Below are 10,762 nucleotides of genomic sequence, written 5' to 3'. Positions count from 1 at the left end.
GATTTTGACTACTCCTAATCCTAAATCGGGAAAAAGTTTGGGAACATTTATAGTAGAGAAGCTTGTTCAATATTATAATTCTGATTATGTGAGGAGGGTTATGGCTGACACAAAGAATTGTGTTTCAGTTAAAGAAGATGGAAAGAGAGTTCACAAACAGAAAATATTAATACTTTGTAATCTTAAGAAAACTTACCAGTGTTTCAAAGAGCAATATCCGTATATCAAAATAGGGTTTTCAAAAATTTTCAAACTCAGACCAAAGGAATGTGTACTCCCTGGAACAAGTGGCACACACTCAGTTTGTGTCTATGTTCATCATGAAAATGTTAAATTAATGTTTGATGGAATTAATAATATTATTTATAATATTCCTTTTAAATTTTTACCATTAGTGAATACAAATAACATAGCCATATTTTCTACTCAAGGTACCAACAAGCAAAAGTGGTACGAGGTATCTTACAACTTCATTCTTTTGTTCCACTGACAAAATCTTAGGCCATAATAAAGAACTATTCACTGCAAAGTGAGAGTAAAGTGGTGGACATTAAATAGAATTGGTTGTAGGTGATTAATTTTAAAAGTGCAGTGTTGTATAAACTGTAGTTATCATTCTTACAAGTGTATATTTTACAAAAACAATATTTAAATACAGTACTATATTACACAAATTACGTGAAAGAGTGATATTCTGACCGTAGAACAGTGTAAAGTGGTCACATGACTCTCATCCAGAGCTGTACCTGCACATCATCTTGCAACAGTATTTATGCAGCCCACGACCTCAAGACGCGCAGCTTGGTAAGTCATTTAATTATTCTTCAACGGCTCAGAGTAGCGTTCTGATTTTTTTAAGGGTGGTTAAAATAATTTCAAGGTATTTAAGGATTTTTTTTCTGTAATTTTGAAGTAAGCCGCTACCATTAAAACATATTTTTATGTGTTTAAATGTTTTTCAAAACAAAGTTAACTAACTCGTATTTTTATATTATTATGCCAAGAACAAAGTATGTACTGTCACCTTCAAATTGAGACAAAGAGCAAATCTCTGTGATGATTATTAGTGGAGATAATCACGTTTAACAATAATGATGCGCAAACTATTTCAGAATCTTTGATAACACATATCTACTGCAATAATCGATATAAACAACAATAATAAAACACGTATTTATTTTTTCAATCCATAGAATGTGTAAGATTTGTTTTATCTAAATCAGAGACATGAAAGTCAATTCGAGCTTAAATTTGTGCGATTTGACGTGGAATGACACATATAACGTTTTCCTGTCTTGCTGCTTCAGAGTACCAAACCTAGTTTCTGTCTCTCCAAAAAGCTTGGCTATAGAAATCCAAGCTAAAGTACACTGCATCACAGACACAATAATACAGTCTCTACTAAAGTGTATATTCAGAATAAATTCATATAAAATTGATTTTCAGCTACAATAAATACGTAAATAATTCAATAGTAAAAATATACAAGGCCCTTCTGTACAGTACTACAAGTAAGTCATTTCATTCATTTAACTAGGAACTGGAAGATCGTATCTTTATGGTTTCATTTTTAAGAAAAATCAGTCTCGAGTCCAATATCGAGATCTTTTACAAATTAACACTGTATAACCATATGATATATTGTTATAAGACTTGTTTTTGATAGTTTCCATGTCATTACACACGTAGTACCAAATGACTATTTGTAAGTACTCGCATTCTGCCCATTCACTGATTTTAATGTTTTGAAAATTAAACAAATGTATTATATTGCCTTATTAAACTTCATACATAAAAATCGCAATGCATTCAAATTGTATCATCATAAATAAGGAACTAAAAGATCCAATTTTATACGACTAGAGGAACCAAAGTGTTTCACAAGCACAGCTCTTAGCCATGGTACCTACTTTGGTCCAAGGTTATATAATAAAATAATTGAAAAATACCCAAATTTGGAAAATTTTTGTATCAGAAATTTAAAAAATAGCGTCAGGAATTTAATTTTTAAAGAATATATATTGGTTTAATATATACTCGCCAAACTTAGATGACCACAGCTCAGACACCAGAGTGGTGTGAGTGAGGTCGTCTTAGATTGGCAAGAATAATATATGTATTTCTATGAGTTAAAATGTTAAAATTGAAATTGTATTTTTTAAAGTTAATTTATTCCTATAACTTTTTTCTTTCCTTGACCCACTTTGTGTCAAATAATTATATTTATTTGTGCTAAGTATGTGTCTAGATAACTCCCTGAGCATGAGTTTTTACTCCTTTAGGAAAGAATTAAGATTGTATTTTTGTACATGTTATTTTACTAACAAACATGCAGTGAAAATCGAGATAAGCAAGAAATAAGAAAGTGCATGACAGAAAGTTTTTGAACATTAATTTAGCTGCTTACTTACTTATGGCTTTTAGAGAAATCACAAGTTCATTTTAAGCCGCCAACAGTTCCTATCCTGAGAAAGATTAATCCAGTCTCTACCATCTACCATCCCACCTCCTCAAATCAATTTTAACATTATTCTCTAACCTACATCTCGGCCTCCTCAAAGGTCTTTTTCCTTCCGGCCTCCCAACTAATTTAATTGCTGAAATAAGTAATTTTACTTAAACTATTATCTTTCAAAATGAATGAATAAAATTTTCTTCATTTAATTTGTCTCCTAGTAGGAGCAAAATATAAACTGCCAGATTTATTATAAAGTGGAAGAAAACTTAATAACTTGAATAACAATACATAATGAAAGATTGCTACTCAACATTCTTTGAACATTCGTATCATAAAGCTAACATGTTGAAATGATAATGTATGAAATTGTGTTTTTGTGAAAAAAGAGCATTATGGAATAAGAATAATTCATATTATTAAACAAGAATCACTGTTCTTTCACTATCACGTACTTCTTTCATTCTAATGTATTGTGTGACATGCAGAATAATAATTCTAAATACACTGTACTGGTACACCAACATACCGGTACTGCATTACTGGCCAGTCAAATTCATTGCCACTGAGAGAAAAGAAGAGAATGTTTTATACTGTACTATTTTTTCTATTCAAGAGAGACTCAGAACTTCAATTATCTCTTTTTATATCCTTCTATTGAAACACTGAAGCTTCGTTTTAAACAGTTACATTATACTAAAATTTTGAAAAAAACTTACGATTTTTTTTTTCCAATATTAAAATGTCTTCCACAAAATCTCAAGAAATGGCTTTCTGGGACATGAACGCATAAGAAGTAAAACTGTATATATATAATACAATATCAGAAAAAGTAAATGTGTTCAATTATCTGACATTAATGCATTACAGTGAAAAAGATTTTCATCTCTAGGCAATTACATTTTAACAGATGCTAATAATGCCAAATCAAATTTTTAAGTTTAAGTTAAAAAAAACAACTTAAAATATACAACACTTTGACAGTTTCAGCATTACTCTCTGCAGCCGCGAAATTGGTACCCTTGGGAAACAAGATTTATTAAGATTAAAAAGAGCAGAGATAGCATTTAACAGAATAACAGTATACGACTCGTATGAAGGAAGTTACGAAATTCTACAAGAGCTAGAAATTGCATCTATTTGCAAAATTTGATACAATACCGTAACTCTACAAATATTGGACTGCTGGCCAATAAAGAAGATTCGGAAGACCTCTGAAGCATTTGACAAATGACATTTGTTCGCCAAAATCGACCATCTAACGTTGGTGAAGAATGATGATAAAGATGAATATTTTCATGAGTTGTGAAAAATACTTTATATATATATATTGGACATGTAGCCGAGAAACTAAACGCATAAATACCTACTACATAATATATTCAAATAAGGCATTCTTTCTGATACGTATATTTTAAAGTTATTTTATTTAGGATATATATATATATATATATATATATATATATATATATGGATACCGGTATATAGGCGGCATATGCGCGCACGCACGCACACACACAAAAAGTGTGTATTTTTCATCGTCTGGAATACCTATTAATGCAAGAATAAAACTTAAGCATTCATAAAACTCTAAGTAGATTTCTTTATTATACTGGATGTGAAGCAAGTCAATTATGATCAAAAATCGAAGTGTCCACATCTGTGGAGTAACGGTCAGCGCGTCTGGCCGCGAAACCAGGTGGCCCGGGTTCGAATCCCGGTCGGGGCAAGTTACCTGGTTGAGGTTTTTTCCGGGGTTTTTCCTCAACCCAATACGAGCAAATGCTGGGTAACTTTCGGTGTTGAACCCCGGACTCATCTCACCAGCATTATCACCTTCATATCATTCAGACGCTAAATAACCTAGATGTTGATACAGCGTCGTAAAATAACCCAATAAAATTTAAAAAAAAAAATCGAAGTGCCTAATAAAAATAAAGATGAGATTTTTGAAGAAGAAAAAAAAAAAAAAAGAAATATACAAATGAGATCACAACACAGAATGAATATATAATGCTAGAGCTAAAGAAGAGACCTGTATTAACATACATAGAATCGCAAACGAATGATTAGAAAGAATACAACAAAGTGGAAATGGAAAGAGATGTAAAACAAATTCTGTGACATCAGCCCAGAAGCAAAATATCAAATGACTGACCTAACAAACATCATGTATTGGTATCAAGGATGTAAGAGACTACATAGCTCTGCATTAGTCTAGAAGAGAAGGAGAAATGAAAGAGAAAGATGACAAAGAAGATGAGAGACGAAATGTTGACAGAATAGGCCTACTAAAGTAAAACAGTATCATCCCGTGAATAAGCTTAAATACCGGTAATAACTTCCCCCATTTGTAGCAGTAAGAATGAACATCAGCTGTAGTCCTTGTGTAACAAAATTCTCTACATCATCTTCAGTATCATAATTTTATGCACAATATAATCATATTTTGTAGTATTCTGAACAACGATTTAAGATAAATTTATATTGAAGGAAATACCTACATACCAATATATTTTGTAATTTTTTTTATTCCACTATTTTGAGGAGAAATAAAAATAAATCCGAGGCAGAACAGTCCATGAAGGGACATGATCGACCAACCAGCTGCTGGTCTCACGACGACATGCCTAAGAAGAGGTGAACGATCATCCAACCAGAACGGAGGTATCATGTGGTTAGCATGATGATCCCCACAGCCATTATAGCTGGCTCATGGAACCAGATTTCACTACCACCATTTAGTTCCCCAAATTCATCACAATGCTGGCTGGCCGAAATTTCATGAGAATTTGAGGAGAATCAGAATAAATTGTATTAAATAATTGCAAACTAACATAAAGTACATAATTCTAAATATTTTCATGTTCTATACATCTTGATTACACAACTTTTAACACTGTATCACTTCGGAATATGTATTATATGACTTTCTTGTGTTAAATTCTATCGTACCTGGTTTACATGTTTCGACCAGTTCTGAGGATAACCCATAATAGGTCGAAACATGTAAACCAAATACGATAGAATTTAACACAAGAAAGACATATAATACATATTCCGAAGTTTTATGTTCTCTATCAAAAAGTTTATTTCAATCATAATCCAAAACTATGTATTCTGGCTTTTTTTTTTTTAAATTTTTCTATCATCTCTTACACTCGTGCTCGACTACCAGTACCAGTACATTAAGTCCAATATCTGTTTACAACCACTGCACATATGGTTACTCTGTGCATTGACATGGAAATTATTAACTTAATGATAAAATTTATGTTAAAAAATCAAGTGTATCACGAAAGACGGAGTACCAATGACGCTAATAATAAATGCTGCATTTAAAATGTGAGGCACGTTGGTCATCAATCCACTTTTGCTCTTGGAATAGCCTATGTTTTCTATACTGCTTGTTATGTATGTCAGGGAGAGCCAAAAGTTACATTGAATATGTTATATGTTTCGTTATAATATAATGAAAGGCGAAAATCAAATCAAAATTTTACTAACTCGAAAAGATAGATTAATTAATGACAATATAACTTACTCAAATCACTGTAGCCTCAGTCACCTAACATGTTTGTGTTGACTGTTATTTTCCACGCATAGTTGGATTCACCACCATGCGCATGATCGTTCTTAAGATACTGTGAATGTCTCCTTTTAAATCTTCAACAGCATTAAAAAGGTACTGCTCAATGATAGTTCTATTAATTGGTAATTCGCCTTCAATTATTTTCCAACGTAGCAAAAAAAGTATCTAATCATAACTTTTGGCTCTTTCTGTATTAATTTCTGTTAATTTTCCAATTGCTTTCAAAAGTAAGTACCAAGTAATATAATAAATTATGTGTGCGACATTATCTTCCTCAGTTTCTTTATGACATGTTCAGATTTAGCCAAGATAATTCTCAAGTTCAAAGATTGCCCCCGTAGTTGTGGGCAGTAAACTGATAACTTCTCTCGTGTCTACCAGTAAACTGTTGTCAGAGAACAATACTTGCTTAAAAGAATAAAAAATTAACCATCAAATATCCACTGGGTATATATTACAGTCTTGCTCATAATAAATGAAAATAATATATGTAAATAAAGAAAGATTTATTTATAGGAATGTTAATCCTGCAACAGGATTATTCTAAATTTTCAACGATTTTTATTTTCTGCTTGTGAAATATGTAGCATATATATAACTTGTTGGAAGATTAATAAATTATTATTTTTAAAATTACTTTCGGTGAAAACTTTCTTACAGTGATTGAAATGTGATAAACTCGTTCTTAGAACATCACAGTTTTGGGACAGAAATATTTAAATAACCCTATCTATTACATAGTAATTCTTTATTTGTAATAAGAAAGGCTGATCTCTAGCTTCAGAAAAATCTTCTTTTGATACTATTGGCAGTCTGTTTCAAGAAGCTTCAATTGAAAGACTATACTTGTAATGAGAAAAGATCATCTTGAACTGTGAAAAAATCTGGTTTTGATGCTAATGATAATTTGTTCCAAAAAATTTCAACAGAAAGACTATATTTGTACTGACAAAGGATGATCTCTGACTGTAGAAAAATCTGGTTATGATATATAATAGTCAGGTCCAATAAGCTTCAACAGTAACACTATATTTTGTAAAGAGAAAGGGTTATTTCAAGCTGTGGAAAAGTCTGGTTTTGATAATATTGATAGTCTGTTCCAAGAAGCTTCAACAAAAAAATACTATTTATAAGGAGGAAAGGTAATCTGTGATCTCCAGCTTTAGGAAAATCTGATATTGGTAGTTTATTCCAAAAGGTTCAACAGAAAAATACAGAGTATGATTCTTCATTGCCTCCGACTGATGGAAGTGCACATCCTACTGTTAATGTAAGTTTTTGGATTTCTGGTACCTTAAGATAGCTGGGGGAATACTTTATCAGAGGGATGGACTGTTACTGGTGAACTTGCTTCTGCATGAACTCTCATATGGCGGATCAAGTCGCCAGACTGAGAGAAGCTTCTCGAGCATACTGTGCAGGAATAGGGTTTCTCCCCTGCATGCACCCGTCTTGTGTGGCGGGTCAGGTCACCTGATTCAAAAAAACTTTTCAAGCACACGGTACATGTATATGGGCGCTCACCAGTGTGAACCCGTCTCATATGACGAGTCAAATATCTCGATTCAAAGAAATGTTTTGAGCACACCTTGCAAGTGAAGGGGCGCTCTCCCATATGCACCCTTCGAGTGTGGCGGGTCAGGTCCCCACGTTGAGAGAAACTCTTGATGCATGAAGTGCACGCAAAGGGCTTCTCACCTGTGTGCACTCGTCTTGTGTGCCGAGTCAACTCACCAGACTCAAAGAATGTCTTCAGACAGGCAGTGCAGTTAAAAGGCTTCTCCCCTGCATGCACTCGTCGTGTGTGGCGGTTGAGGTATCTTGATTCTAAGAATTTCTTCATGCAGAGAGGACAAGAAAATGGTTTCTCACCTGTATGTGCACGGCGTGTGTGCCTTGTTAGGTCTCCAGACTCAAAGAAGCTTTTAAAGCAAATAGTGCAGGAGAATGGCCGCTCACCAGTGTGCACACGAGTGTGACGAGTCAAATGGGTAGCTTTGGTGAAACTGTTGCCACATATATTACATGTGAAAGGTTTCTCTTTGTTCCGAGTTTCAGTAGTGGCAGGAAAATGAGATGGTTGATGGGTCAAGTCTGTGGCTTGAGTACATTTAACACAAGAGGAAGGTGGAGGATGTTGAGGTGCTTGTGCTGTAGGTGATCTCATGTTAGTCACATTGTTTGTTATATTCAAAGGTAGAAGAAATTCTTGCCACAAGTCTCGAACATGAGCAGTGTCTCCCCAGTGAGACCTTCCTCGGGTGGTAGCTGCTGCTACTGCTGCAGAACCAGCAAACTGGAAATTTTTTTGGAGTTCACCCCACATTCTATGGTCTGAAGTAACCTACATAATACCTACAACACATTTAAATTAAAGTACAAATAATTGCACAACAAAGATGATTAATGTTTACTATGCAAAGTACATTATTGTGTTCAACAAGTGATATGTTTACAGTACCGGTAAATATATGTAACAAAATCTTATTATACAATTCATCACAAGATTATAAATGAATTTAAATATCACTCAGAATTACACACGTCTACGCATGAACGAATACACACGTAAACACTACAATGTTGCTGTTATTGTTATTATTATTATTATTATTATTATTATTATTATTATTACTACAAATGCTATTATTATTATTATTATTATTATTATTATTATTATTATTATTATTATATTACTATTATTATTACTACAAATAATAATAATAATAATAATAATAATAATAATATTATTATTATTATTATTATTATTATTATTATTATTATTTTATAAATGCAAATGTTATTGTCTGTAGGGGTCTCGTACAGTAATAACAATGAACATTTATTGGTGATCAACAAAATTTCTGACGAGATATCTCAGAAGGATATTAAGCACTATAATAAGTGAAGTGTAGCTGCTATAAATATTACATTACTTGTTAACTCACCAAAGCAATATTAAATCCTGCAATACCAGCAAATCTCTTGTACGAAACGAGCTATTTCACCGCTCTGTTCGTATTCTTCTGCACCGCCTTCTAGTGCAAACGTCATGTTATCGATCCTGGCGGGGAACACGAATTACACGAGTAGATCCAAATACTATATCTAAGATTTTAAATATTGTGATCACTGAAATATGAAAGTATATTTTCATAAACTTCGCGATGTTTACATTAAATTTCCCAAGTATAAGGTGAAATATTAATCAAAAAACGCACTGAAGTAAATAACCATTATTTGAAAGTAGTATTCATCCTTATGTAGTTCTGCTAAGACATCATAGATGGCAGAAGCTGTCAAACAACATCTCCGCCATCTAACAACTAAAATGAACTTCGATGCCACTCAGACCATAGACTTACTAAATAACCGCTAGACCGCTCACTGGCGCTAGTGTTATGCTCCCAAATTGAACAGCCGATGGGCGGCCATTTGCGTGGTTGAGATGAATAAGCATAGGTTTAGTTCGTGTGCTATTTTTAATTGCAGCAATGCACACAGATGTAAAGATAAAGAAGGAAGGAATGTTACATTTCACTGATTAGTTAATCTTTAATTTCTACAATATTTTTGGCCCGTATTATGTTACAGAAGACAAACTATTGTACTTATACGGCTGTTTGTGCTTCAGATTTCCTCTGAGTAAAGATTCCCTTAACCGAAAATGGATAGGTGCAATCCGCAGAGAGAATTTAATTTCTACCCTACAATGAATCATTCAGTGTTTCAACTCATTTCGAAGATAGTTGTTACCTCTCAAACTACGTTATTACCGTATACTTTGTTATTGTCCTTCATCCACTCCATGCCCTTCCCTTTCTTCAAACAGCTGTTGTTTCAGTGCATACATGAATAATAAAATTATTCGCCGAATTCGAAGATACAGAATTAATAATAATAATAATAATAATAATAATAATAATAATAATAATAATAATAATCCGTGGCGCTACAGTCCGTGCAGGCCCCAGACCTACCAGCCGGTTGCTGGCCTCACGCCCACATGCCGAAGCAGAGGTGGACGATCATCCAACCAGAATAGCGGTATCGTGTGGTTAGCACGATGATCCCCCCTGCCTTTACAGCTGGCTTTCGCAACCGGATTTTGCTACCTATCGTAGCTACCCAAGTGCATCACGATTCTGGATGGGCACCGGTCCCATACACTGGCCGAAATTTCATGACAAAATTTCTTCCCCATTAGGACTCGAACCAGCGCGCATTCCGTAATGCGAGTCCTAGGCAGTATGCCTTAGACCACTACGCCATGGCGCGGGACGGTAGAAATAGATCCTGTTTAAAAAAATATATATAAACAAATTTCAGAGCCTAAAAGCTGAAACATGTTCATTAATACTGCATGTACTAACCACTCATTAAGTAATGGCATAACACATTTCAAATTCATCTCCCAGAACAAGTATTAGGCCACATAGCCTGTTAGAGGAAGGAATTTTCACACCATCGTTCCTTTGGACAACTCAACAGAAACTGTATAAACTACAAAAAGTTAATTTTTTAATAGGCCTATCCCTGATAGAAAGTAACTCATGTCTTAGTTACGGATTAATGAAACAGTTTTTATACTACTGCTACTGCTGCTGCTGCTCCTGCTACTACTACTACTACTACTACTACTACTACTAATAATAATAATAATAATAATAATAATAATAATAATAATAATAATAATGCTTTTTGATTTTATACAA

General features: G+C 33.5%; 1 protein-coding gene across 1 annotated transcript; it reads right to left on the bottom strand.

The window, feature by feature from the left end:
* Positions 1–5,580: 5,580 nt before the first annotated feature.
* On the bottom strand, positions 5,581–9,312 carry LOC138705644 (zinc finger protein 501-like). The gene is made up of 2 exons (XM_069834233.1): positions 8,996–9,312; positions 5,581–8,402 (listed from the first exon to the last, which is right to left on the bottom strand). Exon 2 carries the CDS (start codon positions 8,371–8,373, stop codon positions 7,342–7,344), a length of 1,032 nt encoding a protein of 343 aa, XP_069690334.1. The 5' UTR covers positions 8,374–8,402; positions 8,996–9,312; the 3' UTR covers positions 5,581–7,341.
* Between the last annotated feature and the right edge of the window lie 1,450 nt (positions 9,313–10,762).

Source organism: Periplaneta americana, chromosome 9 (genome assembly GCF_040183065.1).
Source record: "Periplaneta americana isolate PAMFEO1 chromosome 9, P.americana_PAMFEO1_priV1, whole genome shotgun sequence".
Lineage (NCBI taxonomy): Eukaryota > Metazoa > Arthropoda > Insecta > Blattodea > Blattidae > Periplaneta > Periplaneta americana.
The sequence above is the reverse complement of the archived record's forward strand: the minus strand, read 5'-3'. Positions and strand labels throughout refer to the sequence as shown.